Here is a 22476-nt window from a genome sequence, read left to right on the forward strand (position 1 = left end):
TCTTATGTTGGACTTAAAAATTAATGTTGGATTTCTGCCATTCGCGTCCTTCGCAAATTGTTCGCGTACTCCGTGAAATCAGGCATTGATTTAACTCTTGAAACAGAGGCAAATATTTCCATAAAGAATTTTGACTCCTTTTTGGGGGCACACGAGCACGGGACAACTGCCCTATCTTAATGTGCCACTTCTTGGAAGGATTTATCAACATCGTTATACCAAGGAGCTATTAGCTCCGTGGTTATATTATGTGCCCCATTAGACATGTCGGGCGGGGATTATGAAGGGGAGGAATGACGTATGAAATAAAGCAAAGTGTCATTATTACCATGTGTGAGCACGAACTAAATAAAAGAGAAAATTTAAAGGGATCGTACAGTTTTGGCTGAGACCTAATTTTTGGTTTCTAACATTTTTTGGTGAGATCATGAGAAACCTCTTATGAAATATGAAAGAACATGTAATTCCATGAGGAATTCAACGTTTATTTGATGAAAATTGGTTTTGAAATGCCTGAGATATCCAAAACAGAGCGATTATAAGTGTGGGACCCACACTTTATAGGCTTGTCGGAAATCGGGGGGGGGGGGGGGGGGGAGTGGCACATCTTCCATCCCCTCCCCCATCCCCGTCCCGCCCCTCCCCGGGTTCTCGTGCCCTTGTAGATGACGGCGTTAGAACGTTGAGGTCGGCATTTTTTCAATCTAAACTCTAAAGACAGCATTTAAAAAAAAAAAAAAAAAAAAAAAAAAAAAAACCTCTCTCGTGTCTGCCGTTTCCTCTCAGCTCCTTTCCTGGTCGCGCCTATACGAAGTGGATTGGCTGGAAAACGCCGTGCAACTTGGTGAGGATCTTCGAGCCGACAATCGCTCTTTTGTGACATCATATACACTGCAGGCCATACGACTCTCCCTTCACCATATTTATCCGACACATCGAAATCTGGTTCATTGCCACAGACTAGTGTCTGTGCAGAGGACTACTCGTACATTTTTCTATATATATCGTCTGCCGAAATCGTACTTTTCATATCCCCTTATAACAAATGAAAAAAAAAAGGAAAAAACTGTAGGCAAACTATAAACTGTCTTGATTATTTTGATGTAATAAATAGAAAATCAACATTATTTTTAAAGCACTACAAACAAACAAACAAAGAGCACCAATCCTTATAGTGCAGCCATTAGTATTTAATTACGTGGATTTACCCTGCTGGGAATGAACACAGTGCCCCACAGGGTGTTCACACTGTAGTGTGGTCTTTCGCTGCAGGGTATTCACATAGTAATATTTTGTTTTACACTGTGTACTGATGATTCACACGGTGAGTTGATGATTCACAATGTGTTCACACTGTTAAAACGCTCGAATTTAACAGTGTGAAGAGATTTCACACTGTGCATGTTCTCAATGTGTTCCAGGTGTGTTTCACATTGTGTCTCACATATTATACTGGGTTGCGTTCTTTCCAGTAGAGCAGAGTGATTAAACGGCAGTTTTTAAACCTCGGTTAGTGTTAAATGCTGTCTGAAAGATAGATTGGTTTACTTTTTATGTATATATAATGATTCCAAAGAGGTTTTCACACCTCTCCTTCAATAATCTATGAAATAGTCTGCGAGGTCCAAAATATTGACAAACAGACGCCATGCATCTATTAAGAGAGGTCGGATCTGTGCTGTGCATCGTTACAAGAGAGTGCTTGACGTTCACTTGCAAACGTACCCAACAGCTCTTACATAATACAGGTATAAGTAATGATTCAAATGAAATCATTTCAACTGAAGTATAGATACATATAACTTAACGATGTGGATATCATGAAAGTATATTCCATGGTGTTGTCACACAAAGGATTTGTTGTTGTTGTACAATGTTCTACATAACGTGGACATGGATTTCAGTCGCTATAGAGTCAATGATAGAAAAAAAAAATCATCCTAACCGTGATGATCGTATGGCGAAAATAATGTTATCGTGGATTCGACGCAAGTATAACAAGAATCATTGCCCTAGTGATTTCACAAATGATTTCATATCGTGCATGAACCCTTATCATGAATATATATATATATATATATATATATATATATATATATATATATATATATATGTAGAAGACCTGTTCTAAATCATGTCTAATTTTCGATCCATTGCCAAGTGTCAGGTTGACAGAGGTAGAGTTGGGACGTCCCGTATGTATACGTTTGCATTTTGTGTTTACATGGTATGTATGTTTTTGTGTTTGTATGTGTGTACGCGCGTCTTTGTGTGTGAGAAAGAGGAAAATCAACTTTAAGTATATTGTGTCTCGCACACAACAAACATCCATAATCGTGATCTTACTATGAATACAGTGCACTCCAGTTATAACGAACACGGTTATAACGAAATTCCGGTTACCACGAAGTAAAAATTCAGGCCGCAACATTATCCGCTCTATTTTGTTTTATTGTTTATTTGTTTGGTAATAAAAAAAAAATGGTAAAACCAAAGAAAAATTCCCGTATCGAGGACTTCGTTATAACAGGATTCCACTGTAATTTCAACTCTTTTTCTCCTTTCATACTTTCTCCATATCTTTCTTCTCTTCATTATTGATCTTATCCAATAAGTTCTTCTGTAAATGCAGGTGTCTCCAGCATATGCGCTTTTCTTGAACTCCAGGACCATTATTAGCTTCTTTCCTTTTCTTAACATTAGTCAGATATGCTTCATTCTGGTGTTTACGCACGTGTCCAATTTTCAGCAAATTTTAAGGCCAATTTATCACGAAAATAAGATAATAAGATAAATTACTCCACGAGAAAAACAGCCCGATGCCGTTAAAGACAGAGCCACAAAAGTCCGAGAGAAAGAAAGCTCCTCAAGAAGATTTCCTTGCTTGTTGATCTTGTAGCATTCTGAATTTACAACATGCACTTAATTTTGTTGATCTATGTCGCAGAACGATATGTAACAGAAAAGGCAATATATCGGTCGACTGTAAGCATTCTTGTACAGGTGCATTGTTTTATTTGAAATTAAGCGTAGCAGGAAGCACGAAAAGCGATCAAGCAAGTAAACATGATACATACAAATAAGCGCAATACATTTGAAGCAGACTTTTGGGTATACCTCATAAGAAATATAATATATTTCCCTACTTATTAGTTTAAACTTGGTTCAATAGACTCTGTGAGGAAGTATTCAGGAAAAAGAATATAGATACACTGGAGAGAAATGCCATTGACACATTATTAGCAGTCAAATATTATGTCAAACCAAGAATAATGTAAAAACTTAAGGGTTAGGTGCGTATGGACACTTTCATCATACATGACTTTATCTATCATTACATACAATGTATAATATACAGACATGAGACAGTCACAGTTCGTAATTATAATAGTGGTAGATTCTACAAAACACCTAGGTAGGGTGTGATGTATAACACTGCAGGGAGTATGGTACAGGCAACGGGACGGATTTTTGCTATGGTGCGCCAAAAGGAACCGTATCTGGTTCTGTTCCAATATCACTTCCCCGCTAATAATTTTATTACAAAATTAATCTTCTTCTGTCGGTTTTGTTGCTCTTGATGTTGGACATGAGAATAACAGTTTTGGTGATTTTTTTTTTTTTTAACCGAATTACTGATTCTTTTTTTTAAACAGAACCACACCCTTCCTTTTGGCGCACCATCAGTCTGACCATATAGCAAAAACCAGGGCCGTGTTGCCGTGCCGGATTGGTGTAAACGCAGCCTTGCTATCCACTGACTATGAAGTTTGAACCAGCGTTTGATAAGTCTTTTCATAATTATGGACAACATAATGATTATCAACTTTTGTTCAGTTCTGCTGAAGAGCACAAATCTTCCACCTGTATATTAATATAGGTAATTCAATTCAATTAAATTCAAATGAGATCTTATCTCCAGTAACACATGTTTATTTTTTTCACAAATTCAATGAAAACAAAACGTACAATATATTACAACAAAAAATGCATATCATTATGAAATCAATTGTTCAAAATGATTGCGTTTATGGAAAAGAGGGACCCACGTAAAAGACAAGCTTGTAGGAATGTGGGCCACTCAATACGTTGATCCGGTTTGGTCCGGTATAAACAAAAGTATTCTGGGCAAAAATTGTGCGGAGTATATAAGGGTAAATGAAATTCATTGGATCTTCTTGTAAGGTACTTGTGAAAACTACCATTTCTACAAAATAAATTATCAAACAATTTGCGCAACTCATTTTTCCTGAAATTGAACAAATATTGTCCAAACTGATATTAATACATGTATAACTATTTGACCTTTAAAATTTTACTATTCAAAACAATATTGCGGGAATCTGCCATATATACGGTCACTTCAAACAATTTCCCCAGAGAGAAAAGTCATGTAAACGATCCTGATTATGCAAGCCACCTATCTATATTGTTATGTATGTTATTTTTGTTGTATATGTTATCTATGTTATCTATGTTATGTATGTTATACATAACGGCCACTTTTTTCGTCCCCATTGGGTGGCCGCTTTAGACAGGTTGGGGTGTATTTTCCACAAATTCACCGACATGATAACCACAAAAGGGAAGTTGAATCTTTTGTGTTACCAATTTCAAATCAATCATGAAGTCAGGAGGTATCCTGTTTGTAATCGAAGCAAACTATTATTTCACGTAATGAGAAACAAGGTCTGAAATGAAAGGAAAATCTCATTTTACCTCTTGAAGCAGTTAATGTAGCAAAACTAAAGATGAGACATACATAACCAAACCAATGAAACGTGGTTTCAAGGATTTGAGATGTGTTTAACACGACAAAGTATCACGAATTGATTTCGGGTTTCTAACACAATAGGTCATAGTACAGTGCACTCCCGTTACAACGAAGTCCTTAAGACGGGTGGTTTTCTTTCGTATACCAAAATAATTTCCGTTATGGCAACATAGTCAAGAAAGCTATGTATAGAAAATATACTAAAATATACTACTGAATTTTTACGTCGTTGTAATGAGAATTTCGTTAACTGTGTTCTTTTACAACGGGAGTGCACTGTTTTGATACAATATTGTTAATATCTGTGTATGTTTCGATAATAGACACACAACTGATAAATTCATAAAAATCACACATTTATACATTTAGGCATAATGAGAATTTCGTTATAACTGTGTTCTTTTACAACGGGAGTGCACTGTTTTGATACAATATTGTTAATATCTGTGTATGTTTCGATAATAGACACACAACTGATAAATTCATAAAAATCACACATTTATACATTTAGGCATAACATTCAGATATAGGCCAAATCAATAATCTATATGAAGTGAAAGTGACTATCAAACCACAAAGGAGGACAAGTAAGAAAGATAGAGGGAGAGAAAAAAAAGGAAACGAAAAACATCAAAATTTTACAAGGAGAACAGGATGTATGACACAGAAGAGCGAGAGAATAAAGAAAGGAGTGGATTTCTTTCCGGGACTTGTTTGAACTACTCGTGCTCTCTCGTAGTGCTAGTGATCCAGTCGAGATAGAATGTCACACGCGTGTACACGTCATAGCCCTCGTAGCTGGAACCTTCCCCGAGGCTGGCAAAGCTGACCACTCCCACTTGCACGAAGGTTGGAGACACCGCTTCGCGCAGTACAACCAGCGGCCCGCCGGAATCACCAGGGCTCACGTGGTGTTCGGCTTTTGCATAGCTGGACAGACCTGCGCACAACTGCTTGGTGCCGTCGATGGCATAGCAATAATTTCCGTTGACAATCCTCATCTTGAGATCCTTCATATCATATCTTGGGTCTCCCGTTGATCCCCAGCCAGAGACAGTTGCTATACGTTCTTTCAACTCCCGCACTACAAATACAGGTGAGTGTGGTTAGTGCAGTAGAATAATATGTATTCCAGCTGGATTTTCGTGCCAAAATTTGTTTGTTTGTTTGTTTGTTTATTTGTTTGGGTTTTTTTTTTTTTTTTTTTTTTGGGGGGGGGGGTGCTAACTTTGTCAATTTAAGGATGCTGATCACGAAAATTTAGGGTACCATTTGTCCAATATCCTCAGCCGCCATTTTGAATTTCGAAATAAATACCAGATACTTTTTGTCTCTCATCTCGACTTCTATAAAGGGTTGAAAATCATGTAAACAATAGTGAATTGCTCATGTTTCCGATACCACAGATTTCATTAAATCATCACTTTGGTTATTCCTCATCAGGTTTGGCGGCCATCTTGAATTCAATATGGCCCCAATTAATTCAAAATAGGTTTTGTCATATATCTCGACTGACTGATGAAAAGCATTGGAAATGGTGGCAATAGATATTCTAACTATGACCGATGTTTGTGATACCACGGAGATATCTGAATCATCAGTTCTGTTCCATTCATCAGGCTTGGCAGTTATGTTGGATTTCAATATGGCAGCCAATATTGATAGGGTTTTCCCTGTATCTCGACTTGCGAGCGGCAAAAAGCATCGTTAATAATGACAATACTATTACTACAGTGTATTTTCTTTCAATTCAATTAATTCAATTCATTTATTTTCATTCTTCTTCCTTCTTCTTTTTCAACAAAAACATAACACAAGATAAATCAGGTTTTACATCATAAACAAAGAACATTTGTCTTAATTAATAAATGGTATCAATAAACATAGGAGCGCATACTGGCAAAAAAAAAATATAATACAAAGTCATGCTTCAGTTGAAAAAAAAAGGAAGAAAGAATAGAGAGGTCCACTAAAAAGCAAAGCTTGTAGATTGTGAACCACTCATAAAACCTATAAATTACTTATTTACAAACACTTGTGACGAATATAATATACGACAGGACGGGACAAAACAGAAGAAACGCAACAACATGACACAACTTGCCAGAATAGATGAAAAGTATGGAAGGAAAGAAAGAAGAAAAGAGAGAATGAGAGAATACCTACACGCTGAATAAGGGAAATGGAACAGAGGATGGTAGAGAATGTGCTTCATAGAGTTGGTGCTGCATGCAGCTGAGCAAGGATTGTAATGGCTACTTCTTTACGTAATAATAAATTCAGTGTTTGAATGATTGGTGGGTGGATGATGAACTCTGAGGTTAACAAAAACTATAGCTGTTAATGGAAAAAAAATGTCAGGGAGGATTTAATAAAAAAAGTTTCAACTTGCGCTTAAAAGAATACAAAGATGGGGAATTTTTTTATTTCACAGCTCAGTGAGTTCCAAAATCTAGGACCAGTGTATATAAATGTTTTCTGAGCCAATAAAGTTCTCAGGAGGGGTAAATGAAACTCATTAGATTGTCTAGTGGGATAATCATGAAAAGACTGGTTCCGTGGGAACATTGAATTGAAAATTCTGGGAAGTGCATTTACATTGTAATTAAACATAAACTGACCAAGTTGAAAAAAATACAAATATTTAATTTTCAAAATCTCATGTTTAATAAATAATGGCTCTGTATGGGAACGTGGCGGGATGCCACAAATAATACGAATAACCTTTTTTTGTAACAAAAGTAATTTATCTAGTAAGTTTTGATGGGCACTACCCCACGCTAGGAGTCCGTAATTAAGATAAGGTAAAATTAGAGAAAAATACAACGTCAACAAAGAGGACAATGGAATATGAAACTTGAGTCTATTAATAATACCAATATTGCGTGAAATTATTGTACTAATGTTAGTAATATGCGGCCTCCACGAAAGTTTATCATTCACTGTGATACCAAGGAATTTTATATGAGGAACTCGTTCTAACAAAGTGTTATCAAGAACAATACCTGTGTCTAAATCTTCTAAAGAATTACTAAAAAACATATACTTAGTTTTCTGAAGATTAAGAGATAATTTATTAGCTCTTATCCACTGAGTTACTTTTTTCAATTCGGAATTAACTATGCGTACAAGAGTATCTGGATTTTGGTGAGAAAAGAAAATATTTGAATCGTCAGCAAAAAGTATAAATGAGAGTATGTCAGATGATCTACAAAAGTCATTGATATAAATGATAAAAAGTAAAGGTCCTAATAAACTACCCTGTGGGACGCCACATTTAATGAATTCTAAACTCGAGCTGTACTCGTTCAGAGATACATATTGTTTTCGGTTTTGTAGGTAACTCCTGAACCACTCCAAGGCCTTCCCGCGTATTCCATAATGAGACAGTTTATAAAGTAATATTTCATGATTAATTGTATCGAAGGCCTTGGAGAAGTCCAGGAAGATACCAATAAGATGAGAATGATTATCAATAGTGTGCGCAGCGTGGTCAATAAACTTTAAAAGAGCATGAATGGTGCTATGTTTCTGACGGAACCCAAATTGAGAATTTGTAAAAACATTATGCAAATTCAAAAAATTAATTGTTCTTGTAAATATCTTTTTTGTTGAGACCACAAATTTCACTTAAGTCATACATCATCGGAAGTGACAGCCATTTCGAATTCCAATACGACCGCCAATGTAGAAGCCACTACGCAGCGATGAGATTGGGGCCTACTATCTCTTTTGCAGCTTCACTGCGTTTCCCTTTCACACATACCTGGTTTCTGTTCCAATAGAAGCCACCTTAAAGCTGGTCAGTGAGAGACTAAGAACCCAGTAACTTCCACGGGTTGCTTTTGGAAAGTTATTTCGTCGTAATGGCGGCTTCTTTTGCTGGACCTGTGACACCACTTTCATGATCTTGATCACTTGCAGATTTACATAAAAGTTTCTCACTTTACACAAAGTCACTGTAATACATAGCTGATGTGACTTCACAATAAATAGCTTCCTTTATGTATTTTTCAGAAGATTTCTATGATGATAAGACCTGGATCAACATTGATGTTGTCAAGTAAAGGCACATAAATTACATTCTTCATAAATCTCATTCAGTGGATTTGAAGACACTGAAAAACATTTGAAAACATTCAGAAAATATTTTTCAAGTTCGGATGTGGATTCAAAGTTTGAAACGGTTCCTATTTTACGTTAAGCCCCCGTTCCACTATCACGATTTGGACCCCGATCTGTCCCGATCTAGCAGATCGGGAGAGAGCGGCAAAAGCGTACGGGGATCGGAAGCATCGTAGCAGCAGCGTGTGGAGGTCGGGGTTGGAGCGGGCATTTTTTCAGATTGGGAAGAAATTTTGAACCGGTTCAAAATTTCTTCCCGATCTCCCCGATCAAAACTGACATATTTCTAATCGTACGGCAAGCGGGGAGAGCGTAGTGACAGCGTTAACGCAGCGGGGAGAGCGTAGTGACGGCGTAAAGGCAGCGGGATGAGCGTAACAAGGTCTTTCTGAGCGTAGTAACATCGGCACAAGAACGGGAAGTAATTTTAGCTGTAATTTTCGAAGAAGAAGAAGAGATGAGAAAAAGAAGAGAAGAAAGCAGCGAAGCAGCTACCCAAAAATAAAAAGGCGAAGAAAGAGAGACTGCGCGTGATGCTGAAAGAGGAGGAAGAGGACATAGCAGAATTTTGAAGAATATGAAATCATCTATGAAAACTGGAGGAAGACGGACTATAAAAGCAACAACATCAAGAAAAAGCCTTGGAAAATCAGCACGTCTTTGTTTATACAATGCATTGCTGCAAAAGAACCGTGAGTTGAGGAGCCTCTTCGAGGTCCACAGTATATTTCTTCGGTTCTGCATGCTAATAAGTTGACTGACTGCAGACCGACAGTCGAATCGGGGTACATCGGGGCACATCGGGCACTTTTCAGCTCTCTGAACGGGGTAACAGCGTGATAAGATCGTATAGATCGTTCAGAGCGTAAATACAGCGTGCATCGATCGGATAACATCGGCAACATCGCACTGACAGCGTAGCTACATCGTTCTAAAGCGTACCGGCAGCGGCATAGATCGTAATGTCTCATTCCCGATCATCGTAGTAAGAGCGTAGCAAGCACTTGGTAGTCGTAACTGCAGCGTACTTAGAGCGTTCTAACATCGTACTGTGTCCAGATCGGCTCAGGTTTTACCCGATCCTTCCCGATCTGAGAAAATTGTCAAATCGTAGCGAGAACGGCATAGTGGAACGGGGGCTTTATGGTCCCTCAAAGACAAAGAGTTTCTGTGATACAAAATGCAGTATACAGTAAGATGGCTTATTCACATTTGCTAATGCTAAAAGATCCTTGTTATCATGGGTTTTTAATTTGGATGGAATTAATCTTCTCCTCATTGTCTCACTTTCAACTCGACGAAGTTCACCACTCTGCATCGGAGCAATGAAGCGCATAGCCTTTTGCAAAGGCAGCTCGCTATAATTTCAGCACAGGCACACAGAGAGCAATGGACTTTGCACACACACGAGCTGCGACAGCTCGCTACATCAGGGAGGTGGAAGTCCACCTCCCTGCTCCAATCCCTCACCATGTCTTTTGTTAGTCACATTAATATCACAGAAACATGCAAGTTATGCTGAGTAGAGAGGAAGGTGCATTTCAATGTCTTTTCTTAAACATTTCAGTACTTTAGCAGTGATAGATGGATGAGGTCATCTCAAGAATATTGGTTTTGGAAGGATTTTTAGTGGGCGTGTCCCAAGTAATCTGAAGAAAAATAGAAGAAAAAAGTCATTAAAAAAATTATGGAATGTTTCTAGATATTCGTTTCACTGCAAAAGTGATGTTGAGGGTATCATAAATCAACACAAATCAACATGCATTTGGATTTCAGGGCCCCTTTAATATTGACCAAATTATACAAAATCGTAACAACAGTAAGAGAATGTGGAAGAGCTTGAGAGAACTTATGCCCAAATCATCACCAATTTCTCCCAATACCATAAAGGTTGATGGTGAAGAAGTATCGGACAACGCAAATATTGCTGAAACATTTTTTTTTTTTGGTAATATCTAATGCTACTAAGATTACAAAAGATCTGCAGAGGAATACTTCTCAATAGAAGAGGACAAAGGTCTTGTTCCATCTCATTCTCAATGTAGCTTAAATATGATAACGAGAGATTTTAGGTCCTACAGACTCAACTCTTTGGCATATAGATATAGCAAGAGGAGACGATCACATCAGCTGCAAACTTTTAAAGATGACAAAGAATGTTATTGTAGAATCTCAATAGGCGTTTTCACATCAGCCCGATGTTTCGAAATAGCGCGCTATTTGATAATGTGAATACAAATTCGCGCACTAATGATCGAGAAAATTTCTCAGTCCAACTCGGGAAACTTCCCAAATAGCAGGATATTTAATGCGAACTAGCACTTTATTTGATAATGTTCGGGCTGATGCGAATAGGAAATGAAATAGCGCGCTAATTTGCGATCGCGAAAGATAATTCGAGCTTGGATTTTTATCGGGCTGATGTGAAAACGCCTTTTGTGATCTTATTAACAAATATCTGTCTACGGGAGTTGTTGCACATGAATGGAAAAAGGCTCTGGTAGTACCAATATTTAAAGGGCTAGTCCTGTATTGGTTGATGATGGCACGTCGGGATGATTTTTTTTTTTTTTTTTTGCAAAATAATGAGAAACTACTTATGAAATATGAAAGAGCATTGAAATTTATGGGGAATTCAAAGTTTGTTTGACAAAAATCGGTTTAGAAATGGCTGAGAAATGCAAAATAAAGTCGTCCGATAAAAGTGTGGGACCCACACTTTCTTCCGTGATACGACCTTACCTCCCTCTACCGTTTGAATTTGACTACATTGGGCTTGAGGCTTTTTCAACCGTTATCTTCCGCACACGCGAGCGATGTGTACCGCACGGCTTGGTCTGGGAGGTTGACCTTTTCACCTCCGTGAATTTGGGAGAGACGGTGTGGGGAATGTTGCGTAATCATGGGGCTCATGGCACATTTGCAGAACTGTTTGCAATTCGTGTGTGTAGAGTTCTGTGATCGCACTGCGCTATAATACATGTACATAGCCGTCGTTCCGTTAGTCTCTTTTCCTCGATTTGATGCTGCGTATAGAGAGCTCTGTACGGATTCCGAGTAGAGAGCTACTAAAACAGTTAGGTCTTGCAAGACGAGGTATACGTCTCCGACCCAGAAATCTCGCAAAAGAATATAGAATCTTTCGACATGAGGCGCAGGGGACAACGAATGCCAAGGGATCGCAATTATTGAAACTCAGTGCCAGTGGACAAGATGCCTTCATCCCGCCCCCGTTTAATAGAACCGACGCGACACCTGGATCTACCGAAACCAGCTCGCGATATCCGAGTGAAAACGTTAGTATACATTACAGGCAATGAGTGTAGGAGGTAGTTAGTCGGACCCATCTTTACCCGTATTGTGCATGATGTGAGATCTTGAAGTTTATCTCGTGAAGAATGTCCTGTGCCTGCTAGAAAAGATCTATGTAGGATGACCCACAAAAGACTTGATTACTTTATTTTTCATTCGCCTTGATTTTCAAGGTTTTATGCGTGTAAAAAGTTCAGAAAAATACATTTCTGAATAGTGAATTTCGCAATGGGGTAATCGGCCAAACGAGAATGAAGCAGGGTCCGTTAGTGCCGAGTGTTCGTTGATCTGAAAATGAAATAAATTTCCTTATTCTGAAGCGTCCATAGTATTCTCAAGATAATCATGTGTATCCGAAAACGAATTAAGGCTCATTATTCCAAAAAGGAGATTCGTTAGTCAAAAAAAAAAAGAAGAAGAAGAAATGTACGTTATTCATTATAAAAGTGAATAATATATGTGCCCAAAGAGAATGGGGAGGGGTGATCATCATTTCTGTCGAGTATAGTTATTAGATTTGGAAGGGGATGATCTACACTGCACTGGTATCAGAAACAAGGCGAGCACACTGGCGCGGCAGCATTACACCCACGTGTCATTTTCTTTTCTCTACCTTTGAGTATATAGCCCCAAATTATGACAACCGTTTCTACATCATATTTAATACTTAGCTCATCCTGATGATGATATTGATCATAATAGTCGAATTATCATAATCATAACCGTAATAAAGTATACAGTACCCGCAACATAAGGACTACGCTTACCGTTTGAGGGAGGTTCAGTGGTCCGATGCATCACGTGCGTGTGTTTGCGTACATTTTTTGTTTAATTTTAACACCGTATTTTGTCACAACATAAAATTCATTTTATAGTGGAAATTACATTACGAACCTAATTTCACTATGGGATAAAACGGACCTATTTCCTTTGTCGGGTTTAACGAACTTTTATAATACGAATTTTATTTCATTTTCGGATTTTCGTCGACATCAATAAATCTTATTTAATTTTCTGCCAAAGAAACTTTGGATTAACAAACTTTAAACGTGGGAAAGACAAGGATTCTTTGCCTTTGTATTTTGATTTGTTTGCTTTTGTTTTCAAAGCTCTTCAATAAACTATTGATGTTTGTTATTATCTATTTGACTGAGTCTCTATATTCCGTAGAAGACTATAGGTTTTTTATTCACTGTGATATTTCTTCGTTGAATAGCTATCGCCCCATCTCAATCTTACCAACCGTGAGTAAAATTATCGAAAGGGCTGTACATCAATAACTGAGCGAATTCTTGAAAGCGAGTGATTTATTACGCCCAAATCAATCTGGTTTTAGACTATTAATTTCATTCTATATCAATTGCTCTTGCAATACTTGTGAATCAGTGGTCATTAGATTAATATAATAATCAAATTTCACGAGTTGCCTTCATAGATATAAATGTAGATATATAAACCTATATTGAATTGAATTGAATTGAATCGGATTGAATTGAAATCATATCAAAGTGACAGCAAGAGGGCCAGTGACCCAATTCAAATGAGCCAAGTCCCATCCTTCAGCTATCAAATCAGATGTACATCAAGGGTCGATTCTTGGTCACCTTTTATTTTCATTTTATGTCAACAGTCTACCCGGGTGTACTTCAGATGGTGTTGTAGATACGCTGACGATACGACCCTCACTGTCAGTGCTAATGATGCAGCAGTTTTGGAAGAAAAGATAACTGTTGCACTAAACAAAGTTATGGGTGAATCGTCCCGTCCTTAACACTGATAAAACTTCTGTCATGATTATCGGTTCCCGTGCAAATCTCGGGAAAATTGAAAATTTCAGTATTTCATTAAATAGAAAATTTAACTGAGAGCTTACCTGTTTGAAATTTAAAATTTGAAAATTGTATTTTATGAGGAAGGCGAAGGAAGAGACTACTATGCATATATGAGTAATAATAGGAGCCCGCACGCGCGTCCAGCAATATTAGTAGCTCCGAAAAATGTGACTACCAATCAAACAGTCATCCTACTGCTATTGAGAACTACCTGAGATTATGAAGAAGGGTGGGAGAGGAGGGACGTTGTAGTCTCTTCCTTCGCCTTCCTCATAAAATACAATTTACATTTCAAACAGGTAAGTTCTCATTTAAATTTTCTATTTTATTTCGGAAGTCTCGAAAGAGACTACGATGCATAATGAGCAATAATAGGAGACTTTTGAAGCCGGTAGTCACATTTTTGGGGGCCATACAGTACTGTACCAATGACCACATTTACCACTGAAGGGTATGGCTTTACCTTTTACGGTAACACTGCTTGGCTGAAACCCCCATTCTCCTCCCTGAGGGGGTTCGCGTAATATGTTTGAAATGTCTTCTCGTTACTCCAGCCTGCTTGTGCCAAAATCTCATGTACAGGCAAATCTTTCCTCTGGGCAGCGGAGGCAGAGGCTGCTCTTGTGGAGTGTGCCGAGAACAAGCTGGTATCAATCCCAGCTTCTGCCATAACTGTCTTTATCCAACGTGACAAAGTTTGGGTAGAAAACCTGTGATACGGTTTAAAAAAAACCTGATTAACAGATACTTTTGGTCCTTCCTAATGATCTGAGTCCTTCTCAGATACTTTCGAAGGTATCGTATAGGATGCAAACTCTTCTGTCTGGAGGGTACGCTCTTAGACTAACAACTTGGCCTGTATATTTACCAGGTCTGTGGTGCTTTAACAAGTCATCAATTAAGAAATTAACGGAGTTGTCTTTGAATGTCATCTTGTCTATTCTCAAACCAGTAAATGACTGTACCCGCTGTGCTGAGAGAAGCGCTAATAACTATTGTCACTTTCAACGTTCAAGCTCTTTCAAACACAATTCGCCTGCAGGTGATTTCCTCCTCAGATAGTTGAGGACAGTTCTAACGTCCTACACCTCCGTGTATCGGGGTCTGGGGTCGTAAGTGAAAAACTCCCTTCACAAATCTAGTTATTAGAGGATGTGTGCTTATAGAAAGCAAACTGTCTGTGAGTGTCAAAAAAAAAAAAGCCAGTGCACTTCTGGCAGAATTTATGGTACCGTAGCTGGCTCCCTTATGGAACAAATCTGAAAGAAATTCTAGGGCCCATTCCGATGATGTCTGGAGATATCTGGAGATGTTGGCAGTGCAGAAAACTTTCCATTTGTTGATGAAGCTATGATATTACAGTCGTGTAGATATCCTTCAAGAAGCTATGATGACCTTGACGGTCGCTGCACCCAATCCCTGCGACCTGAAGGGTTGGCCGAAAGCCTGCAACAGAGCAAATCCAAATGTTTGTGTAAGGGGTGGGGCGTTAAAGACACAGGTTGAACGAGAAGTTGTGCATGTCTACGTAGAACAAGTGTTTTTTCAGTCAGCATGTCCTGAAGTGCTGGGAACCATGATTGTGTAGGCCAGTTTGGTACTACTAACAACCCTGTGGCTTTATCTGCCCTTATCTTTTGCAGACATTTAGGGATAAGGCAGAAAGAAAGGAAAGCATAGAACCATAATGGACCCCAATCCACTGTAAAAGCATCTACATTCTCTGCCGAAGGATCAGACTGCCAAGTGATATACCTGGGTCGCTGTGCATTAAGTCTGGGAGCGAAAAGATCTATTTCAGGGAGGCCGAAATGTTCTACCACTTCAGTGAATTGGGCTTTGTTAAGCATCCACTCTGTTCGATCGTTAAACTTCCTCGACATGAAGTCTGCTGTGGTATTGAGCCGTCCTGGCAAGTAGGCGGATGTGATCCAAATTTGTCTTTCAATGCGCCATTCCCAAATGTCATGTGCCAAATTGTTGCAGTCCTGTGATCAGAAGCCCCCCATATTGTTGATATATATGAGAATGCAGTTGTATTATCCAGTCTAATGAGAACATGAGCATTTCTCAGGCTAGAACAAAAGGACTTCAATGCCAATCCTGCTGCAAGGGTTTCTAGATAAATTATCTCATTGTTAACAGCCTTTTCTCTCTCCACTTTATTCCATCGTCCCCCTATGTTTGTGCACATGTCCGTTGCTCCCCAACCAGACCCACTCGCATCTGTGCGCAATTCTACTGTATGCCTGATTGATAGGATTAGAGGTGTACTGTATGTGGTCAATCCACCACTTAAGTTCTTGTTTGGCTCTATTAGACAAGCTCATTTTCCTATCAAAATGACCTTTATTGGCCTTCAATGCCAAAATCTTCTCTTTTTCCAAGATTTTGCAGTAGAGGGGTCAATATTGGGCTGCTGGAAAAGTAGCAATCAGTTTCCCTATCACTCTAGCCACTTCTCAAATAGAGGGCTCTGTGGCATTCAACAGGCCTATGCACTCAGCAGTGATATCTTCCTTCTTAGATTCAGGGAGAGTAACTGTCATGTTCACATAGTTAAGGACAAATCCCAAAAAGGTGATTTCTTTAGTGGGTTTTAACACTGATTTAGTCTTATGGACAAGAAACCCCAAGTCTTCGAGGAGATCAGTCGTAGCATCAACTGCTCCTCGAGTGCAAGCCTCACTCTTCCCAATAATGATAGTATCATCAAGGTATCCCACTACCACAGAATGACCTGCTCTTCTCAGATGAGCAAAAACTGGTTTGAGAAGCTTTGTGAACAGACGCGGTGCTTTACTAAGCCAATTTTGGCAGTGCCCGATATTGCCAAAGTTGGCCCTGCCACACAAATCGCAGGTATTACCTATCCGGCGGATCAACTGGTACTGAATAGTAAGCATCCTGAAGGTCGACTGAGGATAAAAAGCAATCTGGTGTAATAAATTGCATTGCTGTATGGATGGAATCCATTTTAAAATGCTGGTAGACTAGACTTTTGTTCAACTCTGAGAGGTCAAGAATGACCCGAAGGCTGCCATTCTTCTTAGGGCGGGTAAGAATATTAGAGATGAACTCCCCCACTTCATGTGAACAAGGTTCAATAACATTCTTGGCTACCAGTGAAACAATTTCAGCTTGGATATTGGCCAAATCTTCATTCTTTACTTTGTACTGAACCAAAGGCTTAATCCTTTCAGGTGGAAAACACTCAGGCTTGAATTCAAGTCTATAGCCATTCAAAGCTTGTAGTATTGTGGGATCTGAAGTTAACTTCTCCCAATTACACGCATGAAGCCTCAGTCGACCTCCAACTGGATGGTCATTTACACATGAAGTGGTAGGTCTAGATTCTATAGATCTAGTAAATCGAGGAGTAGATCTAGAATACTGTCTTCTAGATAAGATAGAAATGCATTATGGTCAGTTACTGACATGTCAAATGATCAATCTGTTGAATCATTGTCTCCTACCTCTTCAGAGGAGGGCTGTTGGGTTACTTGTGGGGAGTCTTGCTTCTGGCCTGTGGATGAGCTCTGCTCTGCGGCCGTTGCTGTGGGGGAGGTCGCGACTTCCCCTGGTAGCGCTGGTCTAAAAAAGGACGCTTTGCCGTTCCATGCACGAAGCGTGAGGCTGCAGCACTACGTGAGCCCGTCCAGCCCGCATCGCGAGCCTGCCGGCGAGCTCCGCTGTACGGATGGAAAGAGCCGCTCGGACGAGAAATATATTTCTGCTGGGTCCTCATGACCCCAGCAGAGGCCTTATGTTGTTCTTTTAGATCTTTCATCTGCCTTGTGAGATCATCACCAAACAACAGCTGCGTGACTGGTGTAGAAGGCTTACAGAGATGCACGTATTCCGAGTTGATGTCCGGTCTTAATAAGCTCTTTTTCACGCAATTCAGTTCGAAGTGTGCATTACTCAATATTGCAAGTGCGTCTTGCTGAGACTCGGAGATATCTCGCGCGTCGAGAGAGCGAAGAAGAGCCCCATGGCAATACCGCGAGTCAGACATTTCTGCACTCTCTGTAATTTCAGATCTCGATTACGCGTGACAGACTGCAGGTGTTCCCAAATGGGAGCGTTCACTGTAGGTGTATCGAGGTGGGGGCAGTTGCTCGGTGGGGGTATTTTCCAACCGTTTCCTCGATGGCTTTATCTTCCAGTTTGCTGCCAATGAAGTACTTCACCGATTTTGCGATTTCCTCGTCAACTGCCTCCCCAATCCCGCGGGGGATAGCATACTTGGCTGCCAACGGTGGTAGCTGTGCAGCAGGGGGAACCTCTTCCACCCCTTCGTCAAAACTTGAACGGTCCATCACGCTCTGTGTCATCAGACGTATCAAAATCGTCCCCAACAAAATGGCGGACGTCAGTAGGCAAGCGGGAAAATTCCTCCGCTGTAGATTTAGATGTAGACGCGCCTGTATGTACCACAGCAGCACGGCTAGTGGTTTTATCATGCGATTGGGGAAGGTGTTTCACCACTTCGGCGAGGAGATTTTCAAGTTTGTCTAGACAAGAACTAACGTCCCCGGAGCTAGACGCCCGATCCTCGGAAGGGGCTTTTGATACCGTATGAGGTTTTTTGTTTTTGTTTTTGTTTTTGTTTTTGTTTTTGGTTTTTTTTTTTTTTTTTTTTTTGGGGGGGGGGGAATTTTCTTCATCGGCTTCTTCCCTGAATCTGGAGCCTTAGCCTTACCGATGCTCACATTCTTCTGCACGTGCGCCGTACCGGCATCGCCGGAGGGAGGCGCAGGCGCTGGTGACTCTGACTTCGTGGCACAGACCTCCTGTCCACGTGTAGCACGTAAAGCGAAGGATGGATCGTGCTGCTCTTTCGAGCTCATCTTTATCGAACCACCGTATAGTTTAGGCTCGAAAGATGCGTTAAAACACTTCTCAGTTGGTTCCCGATGACCGGCGAAGCAAAAATACCTCGCGAGAAGGTAAAATCCCGGCGATGAATTTATGAAAAGAAATCAAACCGCGGAGCTGGCAGGAGAACCTCCTGTCGGCTGGAACGAACGCGAATGTATTGCTGGACGCGCGTGCGGGCTTCTATCATTACTCATTAGATATGCATCATAGTCTCTTTCGAGACTTCCGAAATAAAATTGTAGTCTGATTAAAAGAGTTCGGTTCACCAAATGTTTAGATGTTTTAACAGATGAAGAACTGAAATGGTCTAAACAAATCGAAAATGTATGTAAACTTACACAGAAGAGTGTCTTAATGATAAAGAGATCATACAAAAAAGAAATACAAAAAAAAAAATACAAAGAATCATACAAATTACTCTATAACAGTCTAGGTGCTACCACGATTTGATTACTGTTCTGTTTTTAGTGGTCAAACAGATTTTAATCCCATACAGCTAAGCGACAAAAAATTCAAAAGAGGCCGCACGAATGATATTGGACCAAACATAATATTATGACACACCGTCGGCTGATTTATTGAAAGTTGTTATTGGATGACACTAAACAAACGTTTCGAGTTCAGTCGCGTTGTGACGATAAGTGTGTTAATGCGTTCATAATTTAGCACCTTATTACCTTCAGGTACACTTACTTTAGCCTTATGATGTACATGAACATCACACAAGGCTTATAGACAGTAGAAGTCTACGTGTGCCAAGATTTCGCTCTGATTGTCAAAGGTGTGGATAGCCCAGTCGCATCTTCTTTACCTGAATGGAACAAGCTAGATTATTCAATCAGATCAACTTCTACAAGAGACTGTTTAAACAAATTTTTATTTGTATGTAACACATGAAATTCGTTTTTGGCTAGCTAATCATTCCAGCACAATAGCGATTCAATTGCTATGTCGGCGGCACTCTGGTGGCATAATGAATATGTACATTTTATTTTTTTTTACCTTACTTTGCAATGTAGATTATATATCTACGTCATCTTCTGTATATACGTTTTGCTATATTATGTTCATCAATATCATTCAGGACTCCATGGAAGACCACTACTTATTAGTGAATGGGCTACCATGACAAAAGATTATAGAATTAGATAAATGAAATAAATAAACAGATCTCTGAGATATACATTGTTTCTACAAAACACGTGTACTAGCATGACTTCTAAGTTTTCGCAATGGACTTTAAAATAGACAGTATGAATAATTTTTGGGATGACGGCCATTTTGAACTTCAAAATGGCTGCAGTGCATTCGCTAATATTACAAATAAGAATATATGAAATGTTAAATGGTTTTTCTCGCTCACAAGCCGACATTAGGGCAAAGATTGCCTATCTGAATGGCTCACATGCTGAAACTCAATACAGGACAAATATATAAAAAAAATAAGCGGTCATTTTTTTTTTTTTTTATTCAAGATGGCCACCACACCTGACGGGGCAGACAAAAAGTTCAATGAGTAATCTAATCAGATTGTTGGGATCACAGACATGGATATTGCTGCAATTTCAATGATAAGCATTGCTCTCAAGTTGAAAAAAAAAAGGATAAAGCCTATTCTGAATTGGCGGCCATATTGAAATATAACGTGGCCTCTAAGCCTGATGAGGTAAAACAAAAGTAATGATTTTGATAAACTCTGTGGTATCATACACATGGTTTTGCCACCAATCTCAATGCTTTTCGTCACTCAGTTAAGATATAGGACAAAACCTATTTTGAATTGGCGGCTCTGTTGAAATTCAAGATGACTGCCAAGCCTGTTGAGGTAAAACATAGGTGATGATTTTAAAGGAATCTGTGGTATCAAAAATGAGGGTAACACATCATTTTATGTGATTTCCATTCCTTACAAGTCGAGATATGGGCCAAAAACTATTAACGGTGGCCATTTTGAACTTGGAAATGAAGATGCGTTCGGAAAAATATAGTACTTTTTAAATTTAATTTTCGGAATCAACACCCCCAAGCTGACCGAGTTAGCCAATAAATTCAGTTTAGGCAAGAAAATCCAGCTGGAGCCAATTATCTGACACAAGGGCCTACACTTGAGCGTAATATCAACCAGGGAGGTGGGATCCATCTCCATGGTATATTAATTGATGTAATTACGTTATTACCATACTACAGTCATGTTCTACAGTCATGTTCGTTATGGTGATAACAGGTGGTACTGACATAGTTTTATTTACAAAGAGTAACCTCTAACCTGTCGGATTAACTTGTAACCTTGATATTCTCCCACAGAGCTCCACCGTTATTACAATAAACTAAGCATGGATCAGATCTTCATCAAAAGTGAGCCAAGAGAGACAAAATTTCTGCAGACTTCCCGTCTCTAAGTACGCAATCACTGAGTTTGAACAAAAAGGATCTCCTTGCTAGTGACTAGTCTTTTGATTCCTTCTCATAACCACGCAGAGTCACAAAATATATGGCACATATGTCATCTCTACTTTATCTATTCTTTAGAGCAGCAACTATGCACGTCATACAAAATAGAAAGTAAAATAAAGCAAAATGCATGAGATTACTTGTGTTACATTATACATACCAGGGGCGGATCCAGGAACTCTGTAAAGGGGTGGGGGGGGGGGGGGGGGCGCAACTAATATTTGTGGTTCCACATCCGGGTTTCATTCCTTTTGTTTTTCTTTTTATTTCTTTTGTTTTTAACAAAAAATAAGGGGGGGGGGGGGCGTGCGCCGGTTGCGCCCCCTCTGGATCCGCCACTGCATACATACACCCCCACACACTGGATATATATGAAGAGCTTGCTTCAAAAAGGCGCTACATCCATTGAAAAATTATGGATTTAGTGCATTTTGGAAGCAAGCTCTTCATATATATAGTGGTTACATACATACATTATATATATATATATATATATATATATATATATATATATATATGTTTTATATATATATATATATATATATATACGTGTCCCACAAAAAAAAAAGCTAATGGCACTCTAAATGGGTATTATTTGAAAATTACCAAATCATATTGTATATAATTTTATAATTGTAACCTATCAATTATTTTATACAACACACACTGACTTAATTTTATGCGATATAGTCCATTTAACACATGGATATGAGCCTTCTTTCAGCACTCATCAGAAAACCTCTCAATCCAAGTTTCGTTATCACGTTGAATAAAGTACGTAGTCCAATTACGTCTTCATCCACTTTTCATCTCTTTTTTTTTTCAGATTTTGGGCCCACAACTTGCGGGCTCATACTTAATTTTTTTTTTAATATGAAGGTTTAAGAAAATTGGCATGATATCTTTGTTATGTTATGACATGTGTCGTGGTCAAGATGATAACCTACACTGATCAGAATTTGAGACCCCTGTTTCATCAAAATGCATCTCTCTGTTGTTCGTCATGTTTCGCTGAACGAACGGGCGTAAGTATGCAAGAATTTCTATTCATCAGAGGGGGATAAATGAATAATCAATCCCGAAGTCCTGAACAAAAGA

General features: G+C 39.1%; 1 protein-coding gene and 1 pseudogene across 1 annotated transcript in view; both read right to left on the bottom strand.

The window, feature by feature from the left end:
* Positions 1 to 5493: 5493 nt before the first annotated feature.
* LOC140231965 (complement factor B-like) overlaps positions 5494 to 22476 on the bottom strand; it is a 56602-nt gene continuing 39619 nt past the window's right edge. Inside the window, exon 16 of the mRNA XM_072312118.1 lies at positions 5494 to 5858. Coding sequence (XP_072168219.1) covers positions 5494 to 5858 — 365 coding nt within the window. The remainder of the gene's footprint in view (positions 5859 to 22476) is intronic.
* Positions 17543 to 18896, bottom strand: LOC140232563 (uncharacterized; annotated as a pseudogene).

This window comes from Diadema setosum, chromosome 1 (assembly GCF_964275005.1).
Source record: "Diadema setosum chromosome 1, eeDiaSeto1, whole genome shotgun sequence".
NCBI classification, from domain to species: Eukaryota; Metazoa; Echinodermata; class Echinoidea; order Diadematoida; family Diadematidae; genus Diadema; species Diadema setosum.